The sequence below is a fragment of the Lampris incognitus genome, chromosome 9 (genome assembly GCF_029633865.1).
Source record: "Lampris incognitus isolate fLamInc1 chromosome 9, fLamInc1.hap2, whole genome shotgun sequence".
NCBI lineage: Eukaryota > Metazoa > Chordata > Actinopteri > Lampriformes > Lampridae > Lampris > Lampris incognitus.
In genome coordinates, this window is record NC_079219.1 from 30,790,483 (window position 1) to 30,810,498 (window position 20,016).

Sequence of the window (20,016 nt, forward strand, 5' to 3'; positions counted from 1 at the left end):
GTTCAGGAGGGAGGAGGAACTGGGTGGAGTAGCATGATCCTCCCACGTACTATGTCTCTCTGGTGAAACTCCTCACTATCAGGTGAAAAGAAGCGGCTGGCGACCCCACACGTATCGGAGGAGGCATGTGTTAGTCTGCAGCCCTCCCCGAATCGGCAGAGGGGGTGGAGTAGGGATCAGGAGGGCTCGGAAGAGTGGGGTAATTGGCCAGATACAATAGGGGAGAAAAACGGGGGAACCCCCCCCCCCAAAAAAAAAGAAAAAAAGAAAGACATCTGTAAAAACAGGTCATCATGCCAATTTCCGGCCTCACTGTCCCTTTCTCCGGTGCAGGGGCCATGAAATCCATGAACTCACCACAAACTCTAAATGCTCCTTCTTTAACAGCACCGCTATTGAGTGGGTATCTTTTGATGTGCACAGTTCTTCTCCTCCCTATTGTTTGAATACCTGCAATGAGAGAGCTGCCATAACCCTGTGTGTAAAAAAAAGTGTACCCCTGCCCCATTAAGGAGGGATTTTTTTTTTTTGTAATTCAACAAAAGTGGCTGCAAACAACTCACAGAGCACCATTACATCCTGCTGTCCTCAAGGCTACAAATCACTTAACATCATGAGAGCATTTACTGAGAGAGCCATCTGCATGGGCTGCTGAGGGTCCCTGTCAGGCCCCACAGCTACCCTATGCCCACCAACAGAACACACACACACACACACACACACACACACACACACACACACACACACACACACACACACACACACGCTGCAAAGACGGAAAATGTCAGTGCTTAACTGCTTGCACATGTACACTATTTTTTTTAATGTTTCCCACAATCAACAACAAAGTGTTTGTTCTGATCAGACTTGCTGATCTAAAACTGGACGATCTAATGTTGTGTTTCTTTCACCTTTCAGACACAAGCCGGGGCAGGTGCTGAAAGTGGGTTGAGCAGTGGTGCACAGAAGATGGGCCTATTTTGTTCTTCTTTTTTTCTCTATGCGTCATTCTCATTCTACTATATCCTGTGTTTTGTCTTTCTTTCTTTCTGCCTCATAACAGGCAGGGTGCTTTTTAGTGTTTGGTTCAAGTCATCACTGATTCAATAAAAAATAACCTACAAAACCATTTTCACCCATGATTGCCTTATTTCTGGACATTACAAATGGCGATTGAGGTTTGAGTGGTCAGACTTTTTTGTATCGGTAATACTTGATGAAGTTTTAATGTGCGCATTGAGTCACTGAGAGAGGCATTTAAGACTATTCTGTGTGATGCGGCTCATGTATGCGCTGTAATGATGAATGGGTGTTTAGTCTGTTGGTTTTATGGTGTTTTTAGTGGTATGGCTCGGCTGTGGCAAGCCGGCAGTCTCACTACTGAGGGATTGGAGATGAAGGGGGCAAACAGAGGTGATGGACCAGTAGTTGCTAGTGGTCATACTCTGTCAGTCATCTTCCCCGTATGAGGACATGAGGGAGTCATAAAGAACCATTAGTCAGACGGACACAATCATTTAATGCCCCCCACCCCCCCAAACAAACACATACACACTTTTGACCTCCCAACTCAGCCTTCCTCTCTTGTCACATCTGCTAACAAGCCAGTCTTCAGTTTCTCCCCGTCTAAAGCATTCTTCCAACCCGCAGCAAAGTTAATTCATCATAATTAACTCTTACCAATAACCAAATAACCGTCAAAAAACACTTTTCACAACCAGCTAAACCCCATCCCTCATTCCTCTCTCCCAGTCAACTGTGTCTGATATTCTGCCTTTTACCAGGGACCGTCATACCTAGTCGGGTCCGGATCTCCTGGTTAACTTTTTAATTCTTGGAATTTCCAGCATATTAAACCGACAACCATCCGCGACAGGATGGACTAGGTCATGTCCGTTAAAGAGGAGGGAATAGCAGCTCCCCCTCATTGCTGCTATGGCACATGGAGCGCTGGGCCAAAACCAGCCCGATGCTGACGTCACCTCCACTGCTGCAGACTGCACCGGCCTGCCGCTGGGTGGGAGGGTGGGAATAAAGTGATTGGTTTACCGGCCCCCTTCTCCATGACACATCATGAAAATAAAAGTACTCTAGACCGAAATTATCACATTCACCTTACCAGTGCACTCTCAGATGTTGTTTTAGAGAGGAGTCCAAACCAATACCAGGCCTGTGGCTAACAGCCCTCCGACCGCAATGTCTGTCACTGCTCTCTGAATAAATAAATAAACAAAGTCAGGACAAAGGTCACTATCGGTTTTGGCAAGGAAACAGACATGGTTCTTTTTTTACATATTGTTCGAGGTTTTCCCCCCACAAAAGGTTTTTGCAAGCAGTCCAGTGATGAAATGGAAACTTTCATTTTTTTGAGTGTGTGTATATGTCTGTGTGTTTTATTGCTTTAGGGTAACACCCCCCCCCCACACACACACACACACACACCCATCTCTCTGTCTCTCTCTTTCCCGGGTGTCTTGTGTAAAGACCAGCGTAACAGCAAAGTGTGTTTAATTAAATGTTATGTGTTAAGATGGGTTTGCTCTGTGGGATAGAGAGGCCTACACTGTATTCTCTATTAAATGTGCTATACATCAAAAACACAGTTCTTGGTTTGTTTGTTTGTTTTCCTCCGGTTTTATAGCACTGATTTTTCAGAGAAACAAGTCCCTCACTCAAATGCACTGATTTATTGATTGCTTTCTCCTCCAGCGAAACATCGATTTCTTGAATAAAAGGTGCAAGGTGTGTGCGATTCGTTGCAAGCTGTCTCCTGGTTCACAACCAGTGCCCTGGAAAATGCGGCCCTAAAATATGACGACGCTCCGTGATGAAAATAATTTCCTGGAATAAATAAAAGATTAAGTGCCACACCTAGTGGTCGAAGGGGGTAAAGCATGTCCAACTCGGTTACAATTAGAAGTCGAGGGGCAGCTGGCGGACTGTGATGACAGCGGACCAGACATGCGCCAAACACGCACCGAGAGGAACCCGGTGCACCGGGGGTTTGTTACATCTGAGCTCCCTGCCCACATCAGAGAGACCCCCCGTATCGCTTAGACTATTCCTAATCCCTCGTTTCCTACTAAAATCACTGTCACTAAAGACTCCCCAGTGCTAACTTTGTCCAAAGGAGCATGCGTAACCGTCAGTGCACCGTTCTCTATGTCAAGAGGTGCACATCTGCAAACCCACAGGGGTATCGCTGTACACCCACGTTTGGGAAATGATATTGATAACTTCATTAATCCTTTTGATTTGGTGCAAACCACCGTTTACCAATTTATTTCCCTGTCCAGCCTATATGAGGTCTCTCGGGTCAACGTTCTGGTCTAATTTGGCCATCCGAAACGACTGCAGTAATATTCACAAGACTTCCTATTACAATTATCTGGTCTTCAACACTAATCACACTGATTATTGGGTTTATTATAGCCCAAAATAGGCAACAAAATAGAGGCGTGGTACTTTTAAATGACTCTGCCCGTCTCATTAGACACGTAATGAAGATACGCTTATCGGCCAAGGCTTCTAAAATGGCCTATCATGGCACACACACAAAAAGAGAGAGAGAGAGGGAGACGAGTTTGACGTCAGTGATGACTATACGTTGTTGGTTTTGATCCATATGTGATCTCCTTCAGTGTGGGGTCGACTGATGGGCGATCTTACTTCCAACAGTTCGTGATAAACGCCCACCCCGATATCCTTCTTAACTTTGCCCATGAATTACAGCCGGCTCACTCTCAGTGGCTGCGCTTTAGAGGCTCTGCACTAGGACCTCGGGGGTAACTCCGTACAGGGAGAAGCAAGGTAGGCTATGTCATCGTAGATATCTTAAATAATAAGAACACACACACACACACTCACACACACACACACCTACACACACACACACACCTACACACACACACTCTCTCTCTCTCTCTCACACACACACACACACACACGCTCTCTCTCTCTCTCTCTCTCGCTCTCTCTCTCTCTCTCTCTCACACACATACACACACATGCACGCACACGCACGCACACGCACGCGCGTACGCACACACAGACACACGCAAACACACTCTCTCTCTCTCTCTCTCTCTCTCTCTCTCTCTCTCTCTCTCTCTCTCTCTCTCTCTCGCTCACACACACACACACACACACACACACACACACACACACACACACACACACACACACACACACACACACACACACACGCACACTTCAGCGGGAGCAAATGGAGTTGGGAGAAGCAGTGCAGATCTAGAAACCTCCACGTGACGAGCGTGCGTCGGCAGCCTATATGAGAAAGCAGCAAAGCATCAGGACCAGTTGTAGTCTATAGCGCACGGTCTGACACACTCATCCAGAGGAGACACATTACACGCAGCCTCCATATCACCAAGTATACCTTTCCAAATCCCGAAAAGCGCTACAAGTTTGGGCTGTGGTTTTGGTGTAAAACAGGACGCGCTCTTTTTTTTGTTGGTTAGGAAACGCAGGTAAACGGAATAAAGTCCTCACTCTGCGCCCGGGTGGAAGAGAGAGATACCTCCGACCTCCTGTTCTCTGAAGAACAAGTTTTTTTCCGTGTGTGTTTTTATTTTTATTTTTATATATATATACACCAGAGGGATGCAGTATGTGCCTAACCCGCACTTGCACTCAGAAGGAACCTAAGTTGATTGGAGCGGAGTAGCAACTCGTTTCATTCAGGTATACTACCAGCATGCTGTTTCACGAAGCATCTGTAGTGCCACGACTGTTGTGAGAGCGCGGCGCACATTTGAATGCGGGCACCAACGCGGTGCCCTTTCATTGCCGTTAAAGGTCATTTAACACACAGAAAAAGCTATTCAACCGGCTTCTTCTCCCCCCTCCCCCACCCACCGTATACGGTGTTAATCTCGTTATACCGTTATCACAATAACCCCCCTCCTTTTGTCATCTTTTTTTCCCCTTTCCAAAGGACGCCGGTGAGTGAAGGCTCCAGCGCGCTTCGGAAAATGATCGGAAGCGACGGTGTGATCCAGTGTCGCATCTCCGTTGATGTTTGACACGTCGGGATCCGCGGAGACACTGGAGGACACTTGAATCGGAGAATCCATCTCAAGCCCCGCTGGTACTTTTTTCCCCCCTTCTCTCTCTCTCTCTCTCTCTCTCTCTCTCTCTCTCTCTCTCTCCTTCTCTCTCTCTCTCTCTCTCTCTCTCTCTCTCTCTCTCTCTCTCTCTCTCTCTCTCTCTCTTTTTTTTAAACTGCTGCAAGAACAAACAGCCGTCCAGATGCAGTTTCGACTTTTCTCATTTGCCTAATCATATTGAACTGTATGGAGTACAGCAACTGTCAGTCGCCGTCGCATCGCTGGAGGAGAAACAAAAGAGGTAGGCAGGCTCTCGACAAGTTGGCGTGTCGTTTCTGAATGAAAGGTTTCAACATCTCGAATGCATGAACTGGATGTTTTAACACGAGTCATTCACCCCCCCCCCAAAAAAAGAAAAATAAGTTACCCCTGATGCTTGATGAGCTTTATCGGTGTAGAAAGTTGCGTTGCCCAAAAGTCCTGTGCACTTTCTTTTAAATCACACATTGATGTGCTGCTACGCTGAAAGGCAGGGATTGTCAGATCCGGGGTGACCAGCCCCGGATTTCGATAAGGCAATGCGGGATAGCTGTCAATCACCAGATGAAAAGACTGCACGAGTTAGGATTTTTATTTATTTATTTATTTATTTATTTATTTATTTATTTATTTATTTATTTATTTATAGCTAATCAAAAATCAGGTAAATTTCAATCCCCTCGCTTAGCCACGATGTATTTGCGGGTGTAGGGCTGCGCGGTAACCCTCAATGAAAATATTGCCTCTATTATGTAACAATTTCAAAGCCTATAGCTAATGCGTAAAATGTGCGCAAAATTGGCTACGCGCCTGCCCACACGGCTAACGCTGAAATAAACTCGTGTACCTTCAGTGGACATAGCCAAGTTGTCACATAGGCTATTTGGGGTTATTTCACAATCCTGTTTGTGGCCCCAACTTCCCCCAAGAGTCGCTGACGACAAAAAAAGGGCTGCTGTATTGACTCGGATCAATTGGTTGGCAAAAGAGAGAGAGAGAGAGAGAGAGAGAGAGAGAGAGAGAGAGAGAGAGAGAGAGAGAGAGAGAGAGAGAGAGAGAGAGAGAGAGAGAGAGAGAGAGAGAGAGAGAGAGAGAGAGAGAGGAGAGAGAGAGAGAGAGAGAAGGAGAGAGCCGCGCTGGTGTGGATCGGTGTGATATAGAGAGCGCGCCGGCTTTTGGGAATGTGTTGTGGAGTTAGAGTGGGAATATTAGAGTGGGAATATTAGAGTGGGAATAGAGGAACAGAATCCCCACCTTTCCTCCTTGACTTATGAATTACCCATCTACAACCGCATAAGCTGCTTTTAATTGATCTCATAACAGTCATTAGGACACCCGCAAAAGGGCGCGGGTGGGGTCAGCCCCACAGTAAATAGCGGAGGATAAATGAATGGTCGCCTTGGTCTTCTCTGTTCGGGATCTCACCACGGTCCCGGTGGCACTTCGTTTGAGGTGCGCACTGGGCTATAGGGCTGGTTTACACGCACAGGCCAGTAGGGAGGAGAGGCTACCTACCGTCGCATAACTTATCTAAATTCACATGGGTGTGTGTGTGGGGGGGGGGGTGTAAGACAATCAGATCTAATCATGTATGCGCTGCGTGCCAAGGGGAACCTCCATATTCTGCAAGAGCCCTCCGCTGCCCATCTGCAAATAATCAGGCAATCACTGCGGGATACTGGCACACACACACACACACACACACACACACACACACACACACACACACACACATGGCTTTCTGCCCCCTGTTTTTTTTTCCACAGGGTTTTGTTATTTCAGATACTTAAGGATATACACAGCCATTTGGGTATGTGTGTTTTGATAAAATCACAGGTTTGTTAACTGCCAAACATCTTAGAGGGCAAATGTACCGTGGTACAGATAGCAAGCCTCAACATTGGGCGAGCGTTTATCTGTAAGGAGAAGGGTGTGTGTGTGTGTGTGTGTGTGTGTGTGTGTGTGTGTGTGTGTGACAGTTGTGTGGGTGGGTGGGCGGGTAGGTGTGTGTGGGTTGGGGGTGGGGTTTGAAGTGGAGGGGGAGGGGGGGGGTGAGATCAGGAGGTTAACTTACACATTTGACCCGAGAGCTGCTTGAGGTTGAGAGTACTATTCATCATCACCCCCGGCTCCCTCCAACTACCCCCAAGTTGGATGTTTCACTCGTCAAACTAATCCCATAAACAATAAAAGTGGGTTTGGGGGCGAGTATGGAGCTGGGGGTACTACAATTTGAGCAAAAGGCATTTTTCGTTTCTTTCTGTCATTTTATTGGTAGGATCATGTGTATGGGGGATCACCGGGTCAGGGATCTTGAGGGTTACCTGAACGTTTCTCCTGCCCCCCCCCCCAAGTCCTACGGCCAGCAAGCCTTTATGTACGGTACAGTCTGCCTGGCACACATGTACAGAGCTATGCACATCATTCAGGGGTGTTTAATCCAAGACTCATTCTATACTGAATCTGAATTTGGCTACTTTCCAATTCCCCGGGCATGACCTGTTCCTTGTATAACAAAACCTATCCTGCATAATTTGACAAATGCCTTTACCTTATGGATATTAGACGGGTAAACGGTGCCGATTTGTCACTTGTGCATAAAGCTGGATTAGTGCTCGAGGTGTAAGGGAAGTGCTGTGTAATAGCAGGATTATAGATGAAGAGAAACCTGCATTGGCACAGTGAAGGTTGGCATCTTTGTTTGGTCTCTTGCATAACTTGTCTTGCTCTCGTGTTGCACGGCATAACCTGACCTTCTCATTGGTTGTGGTCGTTGTTTCCTCTTTTTCTTTCTTTTTTTCCATATAAAACAAATGCCAAAACATATTAAATTTGCACCTCTTTACCCCCCGTCTGGCCTACCAGAAACGGGAAGTCGTGCCAATGAGCCTTGCTATGATATCATTGCTAAATACAAGGGTATTACTTTTCATTTTTATTCTCTGGCTAATGATGCCACCTGCTGACTACATAAAATCAGACTCAACGACCAACGCTGCCTGAAGGAACGGACCAGCGTTATGGGCCTGAGAAGCCCAGCCAAGCAGTGAGCGGATGATAGTATTCAGAGTACTGAACATGCGCCATGTGATACTTTCCACCGCCGCTTTCTGTTTTTCCTGTCTAAAGCGAAAATCTAAAAAAATTCAGCATAGAAATTCCCAATGAAGCGTCATTTTTTTCATCCCATGGAATCGTATTTATCCGTTTAGTTTATCGCTACGTCTGCATTCCCAACTATATTTTGAGGAAGTTTTAGACAGGAATTCCCCAATTTATGGGAGAAGTGTGATTGTTTTATGGTAAACGTTGCACTTGGGAACCAGGGAGGTTTCAGGATACTAGCTGGCCGATGGGAGTCAGGAGAAGTTGAGGTGCGTGGGTCTGGTTTTTATGGCCGCCTCCATAGGAAATAGTCCATCTACCCCATGTAGCAGTAAATGTCACTCATTACGTCAAACGGACGCAAGAAAAATAAAAAATACGACCATAAATTGTGCCCATTGACACAATCACATTGTGTGTTTTCAAATGAAAGCTGGTGTGGCGGTGTTTAACGGTGGGACTCCGGTTTAGAAAGTAACAGGTTGTGACAGTCAAGGGTCTAAAGTTTGAACAGCGATGTCGGAGAGTTTCACCCCCTAAAAACAGACTCGAGATCTTTTTTCCCCTCTCTTTCTCCGTCTCTCTCAGTTTCTCCACCCCCCACCCCCCCATGCTATGGAAATCAGGCCTTTATGTGCTGAAAGCTTACACAGAGTCAGAGGACTGTGGGTGTAAGTGTCAATGTTGGATCCTGGTACTCCAATGCAACATAATATGTTGATTACGTGCTAAACACTGGGGGGGGGGGGGAGCTCCAAGCTGCTTCTAAATCTGGCCTTCCAGTCTGCCTGTAAAGAGAGGTGAGAAGACACTACGAATAGCAAGTCTATTAAAAGGGCTTTTTTTGCGAGAAGCCAACTCATCTCTAAGTGTGTGTGTGTGTGTGTGTGTGTGTGTGTGTGTGTGTGTGTGTGTGTGTGTGTGTTTGTGTGTGCGCGCGCGCGTGTGTGCGTGTGTGTGTGTGTGGTTAGAACTGAAATCGTGTGATGTTTTTCCACAGTGTGTTGTGTGTGTGTGTGCTAGCACGTCTGAGGCGTGTTCAGCATGCAGCAGGTCCTCAGGGTACCGACTGGGGTGGGCTGATCATTTTACCGAGATGCGAAAAAGACATGTAAAGGTCCTCGTGAGGAATACTGCTAATCTGTCTTGGGAGGTCCGGCTGCTGGAGTATAGAGGCTGGGCTACTTTTTTTAGGAACAAGTAAAGCTGATTTAAGCAGATCAGTGGGAAAAAGCCAAATGTGAACAGCATCACCTGAGAGAGATTCCCGCTTGCCAAGTCCTGACCCGAGCTTCCTCTACCTCAGGCCCCATCAGCCCAGCTTCTCTGTGTGTGTGTGTGTGTGTGTGAGAGAGAGAGAGAGAGAGAGAGAGAGAGAGAGAGAGAGAGAGAGAGAGAGAGAGAGAGAGAGAGAGAGAGAGAGAGAGAGAGAGAGAGAGAGAGAGAGAGAGAGAGAGAGAGAGAGAGAGAGAGAGAGAACGATAGCGTGAGAGAGAGGGAGAGTTGAAAACCACAAGGGCCTCTTCCATCCTTGTCAGGGGGAGTGCTAACCTTCTCTCCTTTGAGAGAGAGAGCGAGAGAGAGAAAGAGAGAGAGAGCAGAGAGGGAGATAGAGTGAGAGAGAGAGAGAGAGAGAGAGAGAGAGAGAGAGAGACATAGCACAGGGTGCTCACAATTACATGCAGGTGCATTTTCACAATCTTCACAATTTTCACCCTAGCCAAGACACCGGACCCAGACAATGCACACATTCTCTGTAACAGCCCATCGGACCAATTATGATAGTGACCTGTCTTGGGGATTATCACGGCCATTTGGGTTTGGGGACAATGATTCACTTCTGTGCCGTATTGATAAATCGCATTAGTCTGACCCGGCCTTGAAACTCCCCGGAAAGACTAGCTCCTTGTGTGACCTACTAACCCATGCATGTCAGCCCGGCCCGTAGTGCAGCTAATGCTCCGAGTCACAGCAGTATCAGATGAAGCCCGTGAATGGCTCCTCAGTGCATCGGTGCCATGCAACACTGGTGAAAATCCCAGCAGAGGAAAAAACATGCAGTGGCATGAACTTTCTACTGGAGACAGACAGAGAGAGATTCTCCGGGCCTCACGGGACAGACAAAAACGTGAACTACCTCTTTCTGTTTTTCTTTGTCTCCCCCCCCCCCATACCACAGAAGTAATGTATTCACCGCTCTCCCCCTCCATCCACTAAACTCAATTAAGTTTAATGACTTTAGTTCGGCCAAAAGAGTCTTCATTCTCAGTTGGTGCTGTAGATTTGTGAACTAGATTCAATTACTCATTCTCCCGGCCGGCCGGTAGGTCGGCCGGCGCTTTGGGTGTTGCTTCGCGGATGAGCCAAGACTTCGAAGGATCCATTTTTTTTTCTCTATACGCAATTAACACGTTCTCGTTCATCACTTCACAACCGAGAAACTTTCGTTGCGTCTGGATTGGGTCCCATCTTTTTTGAAAGGTGGGGGTGGTGGTGGGGGGGGGTGTGTGCGCATGTGGGGGGGGGGTGTTCCCTTACCTCAATCATTGTCATCAGAGAATCCCATATGCAAGCAACGCTAAATGCCAAACAGATGTTTTCTTTCGGGCTACATTTTACCACACTGTAAATGTATGTTTTTCGGAAATACGAAATGAGATCAACCCATTATCCAAATCTTTCATTTTACGCTCCGTATTTCCCCGTGGTGATCAGAAAGTGCCGCACAGAAGACAAAAGAGACAGTGTCCCCGTCCGGACAGAGATGCGGTAACCCCGCCTGCTCTCTTCTCTCAGTTGCGCACTTCCTCCAAGCAATTACACCTTAATGCGCTTGCTTATAAAGTTACTAAATATGACCGGGCAATTTGGTACAATTCTCTCAAGTTTATTGGGCTGTAAAAAATCTAATATGGGAATCATTTCTGAGAGGTACACGTCAAACAACAACACAAAAGAAGCTTTTTTCCCCTTTTCCTTTTTTTTAAGAGTCGTGAAGAGGCTATGCAGGTAGGGAAGTGGCCTAGAGCCCCTCGGGCCTGTACTGACCTGTAGCTCCAGGCAGCTAACACATACACACACACACACACACGCACGCACGCACGCACGCACACACACACAGCTAACACACACACACACATGGCTAACACACAAACACATCTAACACACACAGCTAACACACACAGTTAACACACACACACATAGCTAACACACACACACACACACAGCTAACACACAAACACATCTAACACACACAGTTAACACACACACACAGCTAACACACACACACACACACTGCTAACACACACACACACATGGCTAACACACAAACATATCTAACACACACAGTTAACACACACACACACACACACACACACACACACACACACAGCTAACACACACATGGCTCACACACAAACACATCTAACACACACAGCTAACACACAGTTAACACAAACACAGCTAACACACACAGTTAACACACACAACTAACACACACACACACACACACACACACACTGCTAACACACAGTTAACACACACAGCTAACACACACACACACAGTTAACACACAGCTAACACATACACAGTTTAACACACACAGCTAACACACACACATACACACACACACAGTTAACACACATACACACACAGCTAACACACACACACAGTTAACACACACACACAGTTAACACACACACACACACACACACACACACACACACACACACACACAGTTAACACACACACACACACACACCTCAGAGAGAAGTCAGTGTGGAGCTGTTAAGAGGTAATGACATGACCATAGTAGGATTTTTAGTGTGTTATTCCCCAAAGAGCCTTTTAATTGGAAGTGTTGGTAATTACCCATTTCCCCAATGTAAGAGGAATTGCGTTTAACAAATAAGAATGTAACAAATCAGAGGGCGTTTTGCCTGGCAACCAAGACAATCCATAACTAAACTTTATTAGTCCTCTAAAGCATGACGTCAATCTCATGCCCAAATAAAGCTTTCCGGATTCAACCCTGTTTCAGCCCAATGCAAAAACGCAAAGGGTTGTAAAATATTTACCTTTACCTATGTCCAGCACTAATACTGACTCTTTTTGTGGGTATGTGTCCTGGTCGCTGCACCCGCGCCTCCTCTGGTCGGTCGGGGTGCCTGTTCAGGGGTAGGGGGAACTGGGGGGAATAGCGTGATCCTCCCATGCGCTACGTCCCCCTGGTGAAACTCCTCACTGTCAGGTGAAAAGATGCGGCTGGAGACTCCACATGTATTGGAGGAGGCATGTGGTAGTCTGCAACCCTCACCGGATCGGCAGAGGGGGGGACAGCTCGGAAGAGTGGGGTAATTGGCCAAGTACAATTCAGTGAAAAAAAGGGGGGATCCCCCCAAACCCCCCCCCCCCCCAAAAGCAGAGAGACTGGCAAACAGAATCCAAAAATCCTATTTATTTTTGCTATCAGTCAAAAGTAAATGGAATGAAAGCCCCAAAATGACAATAACACATCAGAGGTCTATAGCCCTCCCTTCACATGTCTTGGATGTACGCATGGGACGTACAGATTTGGAGACATAGCAGGATGTGTTCAGGGTCAGTGTTGTTGCTATGAAAAAGGCCACGTATCTGTTGTTGTACCGTGTGTAATGCCGGTGTGTGTTCCTCTGTGTGAACGCAGACTAGTTATTACTTTGCATCGATCTGCAAGGCCTGGAAACTGGAAACCAGGAGGCCCCCAGAGAAAATGCTTCGCCGTCTACAGGAACACACTCCGGCCTACACAAGCACACGTGGAGCTGCACTCGTGCGTTTGCACACCAAGACGGAGACTTTTGTTAGATGCTCATGGACATTTTGCATCCATTTCTGTCAGGGTGGCTGCTGTTCTAACAACAGGGAGGCGTGGGGCTGTGATCTGGAGAACAGGACTCTACCCCCAACCCCGTCCCTTAACACTCGACAGATGGACAAGCCCCCCCCCCCACCTCTGTCTGCTTTTATGGGACCTCTAATTATGCTTACATGCCACATCAAAATGAAGCTCAGCATGCCATACCTTTGGTATGGAGAGGAAGTGAGCTGGTCAGATGCAATAAACCATCTCTCTGTGGAGCTCTCCTGTAATTTGGGGGACCCGCTGTGGACATGGTGAGGTAAAGGTGGAGTTGCTGCCACCCCCTCCCTCGCTCACAGCCTGTCCGGTTGCACTGCGTCCCTCACAATGTTTAGTCTTCGGAGGTGTCAGAGGGATGGACGAATTCATGTTGCTGACAACGCCAAATAGATGCTGAATGCATTCAGTGATTCCCGAGGCAACACGAGAGCTTGCCTTGCTGCAGTTGCTTTACTACAACATGCCCAAGAGGTTGTTCAACTGTGCAGCAACAAATATCAAAAATGTTAGGTTGCGTGCGTAAAATATTTTATTAAAGTTTTCTTTTTCTTTTCCACTTGAGGTTGTGACATCTTTGGACGTGGCCTAGGATTGGTCTGTCCAGGAGCGTTGAATGTTAAAATAGATAATGCTCATTGTTGATTTAGGAAACAGTATTTGTGTTGAGGCTGGGTTTGTTCCTCCGTCTCTGTGGTGTGAGGAAGGGAAGGCCTCATGGCTGCCTGCGGAGTGCAGAAGCACCCAGTGTGTTTTTAATCAGGCACAGGGCTGGTAGTCATTACCAGACCCCAATGCTGAGCTCATTGTCTCTCTGACTCCCTCTGTGATGAGAGAGAGAGAGAGAGAGAGAGAGAGAGAGAGAGAGAGAGAGAGAGAGAGAGAGAGAGAGAGAGAGAGAGAGAGAGAGAGAGAGAGAGACAGACAGACAGACAGACAGACAGACAGACAGACAGACAGACAGACAGACAGACAGAGAGAGACACAGAGACGGAGAGAGAGACACAGAGACACAGAGACACAGAGACACAGAGAGACAGAGAGAGAGACACACACAGAGACAGAGAGAGACACAGAGACGGAGAGACAGTGAGAGAGACAGAGAGAGAGAGCGCAAGAGGAGAGAGAGACACAGAGAGAAAGACAGAGAGAGAGAGAGAGAGAGAGAGAGAGGAGAGAGAGAGAGAGAGAGAGAGAGAGAGAGAGAGAGAGAGAGAGAGAGCAAGTGAGGGGCAAAAAAATAAGAGGGAGATATAGCGTGCATGTCAGATGTAAAGAGGTCTTAGAGGGTCACCCCCCTTTTGATTTATTTGGCCTGAGCAGAAGGAGTAGGGAGGAGAGATGGCAGAGGCAGAGAACAGAGGAGGAACAATTGATTGAGACGTACATCTGTTATCGGGAAAAAGCAATAAGATGCAGGATCATTCATGTCATTAAGATCAGGGGTGTAACCGTCTGCCCTGCATCAGAAGGGCGTGCATAACCTTATGCCCTTATATCATATCTATAGCTAGATATCTAGATAGATAGATAGATTCTACTGACAGTGACAAGTGATATTTAAAGGGTTGTACAGTACAACGTGTCCTCTGCTCCATCATAATTATCAGAATGTACAGGGATGCATTCAACTTGGGTGTACTGACATTGTTTTCCAAGAGCCCAGCCTGCATCATGAGAGTGTGTCCCCACAAGTCTCTGGGGTATGGGCTCTGCCCTGCACACTGGCACAGGACATGACTGGCCCAACCATGTGGTTGTGGTCTTTGCTGTTTGTCTTGTTGTTGTCCTTGTTGATTCAGGGCCAATTATGTGTGTTTGTTCTTCCCTATAGGCAACGTGTCACACAACACAGATTCTGACACAAAGTGCATGAGACAGAGAGAGAGAAGGTCTCATTTTGAGTCTAGTGAGTTTCTTGTGGAGATATTTGCTAGCGCTATAATGATTTCAAAATAATAAATTGTCATAACACGTCAAAGAGAAACAACCAGGATGAATCATTTTTATTCTCTCTGCCACATTTTTTTCTTTCTTTTTTTTTGCTAACTTTATTTCAGGGCCCAGACCATCGAGCGAAACTGTGGTGCAGACAAATGGCAGAGAAGAAGTGAAAACTGAAAAGAGGTCCATTAACATTTCTCACATTCTTCCATTTCTTTTTTTCCACCAGTTATGCACTTGTATTACACATTGGCTGACTTCTCCTTAACTGGATATTATTTTATTTGAACGGGGGCCAGGTCTCCGGAGCACCGGCCTCAGCTGTGTAAACAACTGTCACCAGCAGGAGTCAGGACTAATAGGCATCTGCAGGCAGGGGTCACATGTAGTTTACATGTTGATCAACTAATGGCTGGAGAGATGGTGCTGCCCAGGTGCAGGAACACAGCAGCAACGTGTAAAGGACTGGTTTTAGGACTGGTTATTATCACCCTGGAACAAAAGTGCACTCATAGTCGCGAAAACACAAGTATAAACAAGGACGCATTGTGCTGTGGATGTGAAGCACAACTGTTGTGTGACTTTGAGAACAGAACGATACAGGATGATTGTCTTAAGTTTGTAACTGGAAGTAGGCCTTGCATTTGACTGCATGTTTTCAACTAAGTAGCTAATGTTACGTATTATTTACATCATATCCTGACTGGTCGATTAACATTGACATAGATCAGTGTTACTCTTTACGCGGCTCGCGAGCGGCATGCGGCTCGTGAGACTTTGTTTAGTGCCTCATATAGATCCACTGATAACAATAAGAACATAGTTATAACTTACTTCTATAGGTTCCGTTTGTGTCCTGTTTTAGCACATTGAAATGAATTATCCAGCAGATGGCAGCATACTGAATATACGTCAAAGAACGTAGGCTACGTAACAGCGTGGGATCATGGGTAGACGTATAGCCTATGTGTGTAGCTTTGTATTTGCGAAATGTTTTGCAAGCTCTATGGCTCTTTGAGTAATGGTCTTACTCGTAAGTGGCTCTCGTAAGAAAATTACTGAGTACCACTGAGATAGATGCTTTTGCACTGTTTCAGTACAGAGCTAAAGTTACCTAGCTTTAGTTAAGTTGGTTAGTTAAACTAGCTAAAGTTAGCTAGCTTATTTAAATCATGTTTTTAGCTACCTAACGAGCTAGAAAAGCAAGCTTACACATCAGAAAAACTTTTTTTAAAAAATCCAAACACTGATTGGTTTGAACAGGTTAAAAGTAATAGAGTATGTCTTACTTACATCCCTCAAATGAAACCAAATGGGCCACACCAAGTGACAGAATACGAGGGAGAGGCTGAGAGAGAATCGTGGTGGGGTGCAGAAAACACTGATTGGTAAAACAGTTTTTTTTACCAATGAAGAATATAATCCATCCATCCATTATCCGAACCGCTCATCCTGCTCTCAGGGTCGCGGGGATACCCTGTGATGGACTGGTGGCCAGGGTGTCTCTCCACCTGCCGCCCAATGATTGCTGGGATAGGTTCCAGCATCCCCGCGGCCCTGAGAGCAGAAGATTACATTGTTAATCCAAAAAAAACAAAAGCCAAAAAAAACCTTTTTAACATCTCACAACAGCACATATTTTTAGATGCACTAACTAATATTTGGAGGGGACATAACACCTCCCTCCAAATTTAAGCATGTGGTGCAGCTAAACCAAATGACTAAATGTCAGTGTGTGAGCATTAGGAAGCCAGATTCCCATTTAAAAAAAAAAGTATAACTCTATATTCCTGGAAACGGCTCCCAAACCTGGCTAAGTTATAAGATAAAACCTTTAAGAGAACAAATCTTGATGAAAGTGGTGAAGACCTTTGAAAAAGCTGTTACAAACCACATACGTTTCAGGGGCAACCAGAGATGTTCAGAGAAGATGACTTGCTCTCTAACACATGGCTCTTTGGCTCAGCCGGTGCCCTGTGGGCTTTGCTGCAACAGCAGCCATTACATGACATCCCAATTTGTTGCTCATTTGTAGCAGTAAACTTTGTGGCATGTAGACACCTGCCAGGTACGGCTTTACGCATCATATTTGAGGCTCTGTTGCTTCCTTGTAAATTGTAATAGTACACTTAAGGATTTCATGCCACCCAAGGCTTTGGATGGAAGCCCATCTCCTAATCCAATAGTTCCTTGTATCCCATTGTCTAACACTCACATACCCAGGCTTGCTTTCTGTGGCTCCAGCTCAAAAAGTACAAACAAGTATCCACATCCAAAAGCATAAGCACCACAGACTGTACTTTTACCCCTTATAAACGTCTGCACACAAACATCCTTGTTCTCCTTTTTGTTTGTGTTGCATTTCTGTTTAAGCCCGTTATAAAATAAATGATGTCCTTGGTGCTAAAGGCACCACAGAGAAATACTGCTTGCTTATGGCATATTTCAGTGTTGAAGTGCCAGGATAATGCCTGGCACAGGCTATTATCTGAAGCCTGGGCATTGCCAGGCGTTCACCTCCGGTGATTTTGGCTTTTTTTTGAGAATATGGGGCCAGATGTGACCCAGACACCTGTTGGAAAAGGAGACGGCGGCCTCACGATGGTTCAAATCCCCAAGATGAATTCCTTGCTAATGGCTGCTTCAAAGCTTTGTTTTGTGTGTATGGGTATGTGAGTGTGCGCGTGCATGCGTGTGTGTGTGTGCATGTGTGTGTGTGAATGGGTATATATGTGTGTGCATGGTTATGTGTGTGCATGGGTATGTGTGTGTGTGTGTGTGTGTACCGTATGTGTACTGATGTTACTGATGGTAACTTTTATTTTCGATATTTCTAAATTGTGTTTCTGGTCTAAAACTTGGTCTCCACTTCATTTGAATCTCAGATTTGTTTTTAAAAGAGTGACAAAGAACAGGACTCTAAGTGTGTCTTTAATATTCTTTGGTTGTGCAGCAATTAATGTCAGTAATGTCTTGTCTTGCCTATTAGGGTCAGTGTCAGCCCTCCTTACTGTGCTAATTGCATTATATGTGACTGACAGTTTCCACTTATTCTTGTTCATGTGTAATGTAGGGCCACACATACTGTATAACATGCTGATTCGATGAATTTAACTCTAAAATGATCCACAAATGACATGACAACCTCTCACATAGGAAACAAAAATACCAATCAGGAAAACAAGTCAAACTTCTTCAAATCCTATTAAAGATCTGATGTAGATATTGGATCCAGGATCCAGCCCAGCCAGGGTTTCTGGACAGAATGAGGCTTTGATGTGTGTGTGTGTCTGTGTGTGTGTGAGAGGGAGAGAGAGAGAGAAAGAGAGAGAGAGAGACATGTGTGAAAATGAGTCCAGGTCGTAGTCATCTCTCCCCTGTGGAGCACTCCACTTTTGACCCTGGCAATCACCTCAGATCTCCCCGTGTGCCTCGGGAGGTCGGGGTGGGAGTGGGGTGGGGTTCTCCAGGACGGGTGTGAGGTTGTATCTTGTTAAAGGGTTAATGAGGTAGAACGGTGCGGCACGGTTCACGTTCTCCCCCGTTTAAAGAGGGGAAGGGGGTCGTGATTTATTTTCTTTTTTTTTTATACTCTTGAAAAAAGGAGAATGTGCTTTCATTCCAGTAATGCCGGCATGTTATTTGGAAAGCGCTCCGTTCTGTCATGTCTCAAAAAGACAAATAAATAAATAAAATACATAGAAAAGCAACTCCTCTCTGGATTCTTTAGTGTTGTGCTATCTTGACGCAAGACCCAACGTCCTCTCTGTTTGTAAAAGCTGGCATAGGTTTAGTTGGGGATGGGGGAGAATCTGCAGAGCCGTGCTTACAATGGATGGGTGGTGGTGGGGCGGGGGGGTAATATTGCTAACACGATGCTCACATGTGATGATGATGTGATGTCCCGTCTCCACATGCCGAAGGAAGCCCCGGTCCGAGTCCTTCTCTCCATCACCTCATTGGGAGTGAGTGAATTACTAGACTTCTAGTGTGTTGAGCCGCAGGTGTGAAAATTAGGTGCGAGGTTTATGTGTGATAAATTACCAACAGGTGTGCTAATTTGAGCCACCTCTCTCTCTCTCTCTCTCTCTCTCTCTCTCTCTCTCTCTCTCTCGAGGGAAAAAAGGCAGTTCTGTCACAGCTTGGGAGAACTCCAGCGGTGGAACGTATTGAACGTTTTGGCTCTTTTCGTCACAGCAGCTCTGTTGCTTTATCCACAGCTTAACTGTAGCGTCGCTGTCTCAGTATGCGTCGGGGCATGATCCGCTGGCTTGAACCCGAGGCCTGATCTCCAACGTGAGATTTGAAACTAAAGAGGCTGTCAGGCAATAGTTTTCACTTGGACTCGGTAAATAACATACAAATACAAAACTCTGCATTCGTCAACACAAGTCATGATACATTCTTTAATCTGAGCATGACATGGTCTCTGTTTTTACGCGGGGGATATAAGAGATGAAATTGCACAGGTATATCACAGCTATATCAAGCTTTTTGAATGCCGAACAAAGGTAAAGGTAAGACAGGTTCATAGGGGAAATGATGAGAGAAAAATCGGAAAATAACTCAGGCCGCTGACAGTAAACCTCAACCTTTTTTTTGCCATGAACATAAAAAAGAGGGAATAAAGAAGAGAGAGAGGGCATAAGCACTGAGAAGAAACAAAAACCACATGTTTGTCCTCTGGTGGCTGCCCAGAGAGTGATTAAGTTCATCTTTGTGAGTCATAGATTAACCCTCGCAGTGTTTCCACTCCTGATTGCTCCATAGCACCAGCACTGACCAACTATAGCGTATGGTATGAACGTCATTATCCAGAGAATTTGGAGACAGATAACCAACTGAGGGGCTATCAGATTTTGAGGTTTTTCAAGGCAGTGGTGGTTTCAACTCGGATTACAGTGCAGCAGTGGTGTAGTGGATGGTATACGGACTATACCCACTTATTTTCTGTCAATCTAC

General features: G+C 46.0%; 1 protein-coding gene and 1 non-coding gene across 2 annotated transcripts in view; one reads left to right on the plus strand and one right to left on the minus strand.

Moving 5' to 3' along the window:
- Positions 1-5,271: 5,271 nt before the first annotated feature.
- Positions 5,272-20,016, plus strand: part of rspo2 (R-spondin 2) — a 69,320-nt gene continuing 54,575 nt past the window's right edge. The window contains 2 exon segments of the mRNA XM_056286871.1: positions 5,272-5,293; positions 5,296-5,370. Coding sequence (XP_056142846.1) covers positions 5,272-5,293; positions 5,296-5,370 — 97 coding nt within the window.
- LOC130118743 (U6atac minor spliceosomal RNA) lies at positions 9,687-9,786 on the minus strand. The gene has a single exon (XR_008810797.1). It is a non-coding gene; the product is annotated as a U6atac minor spliceosomal RNA (small nuclear RNA).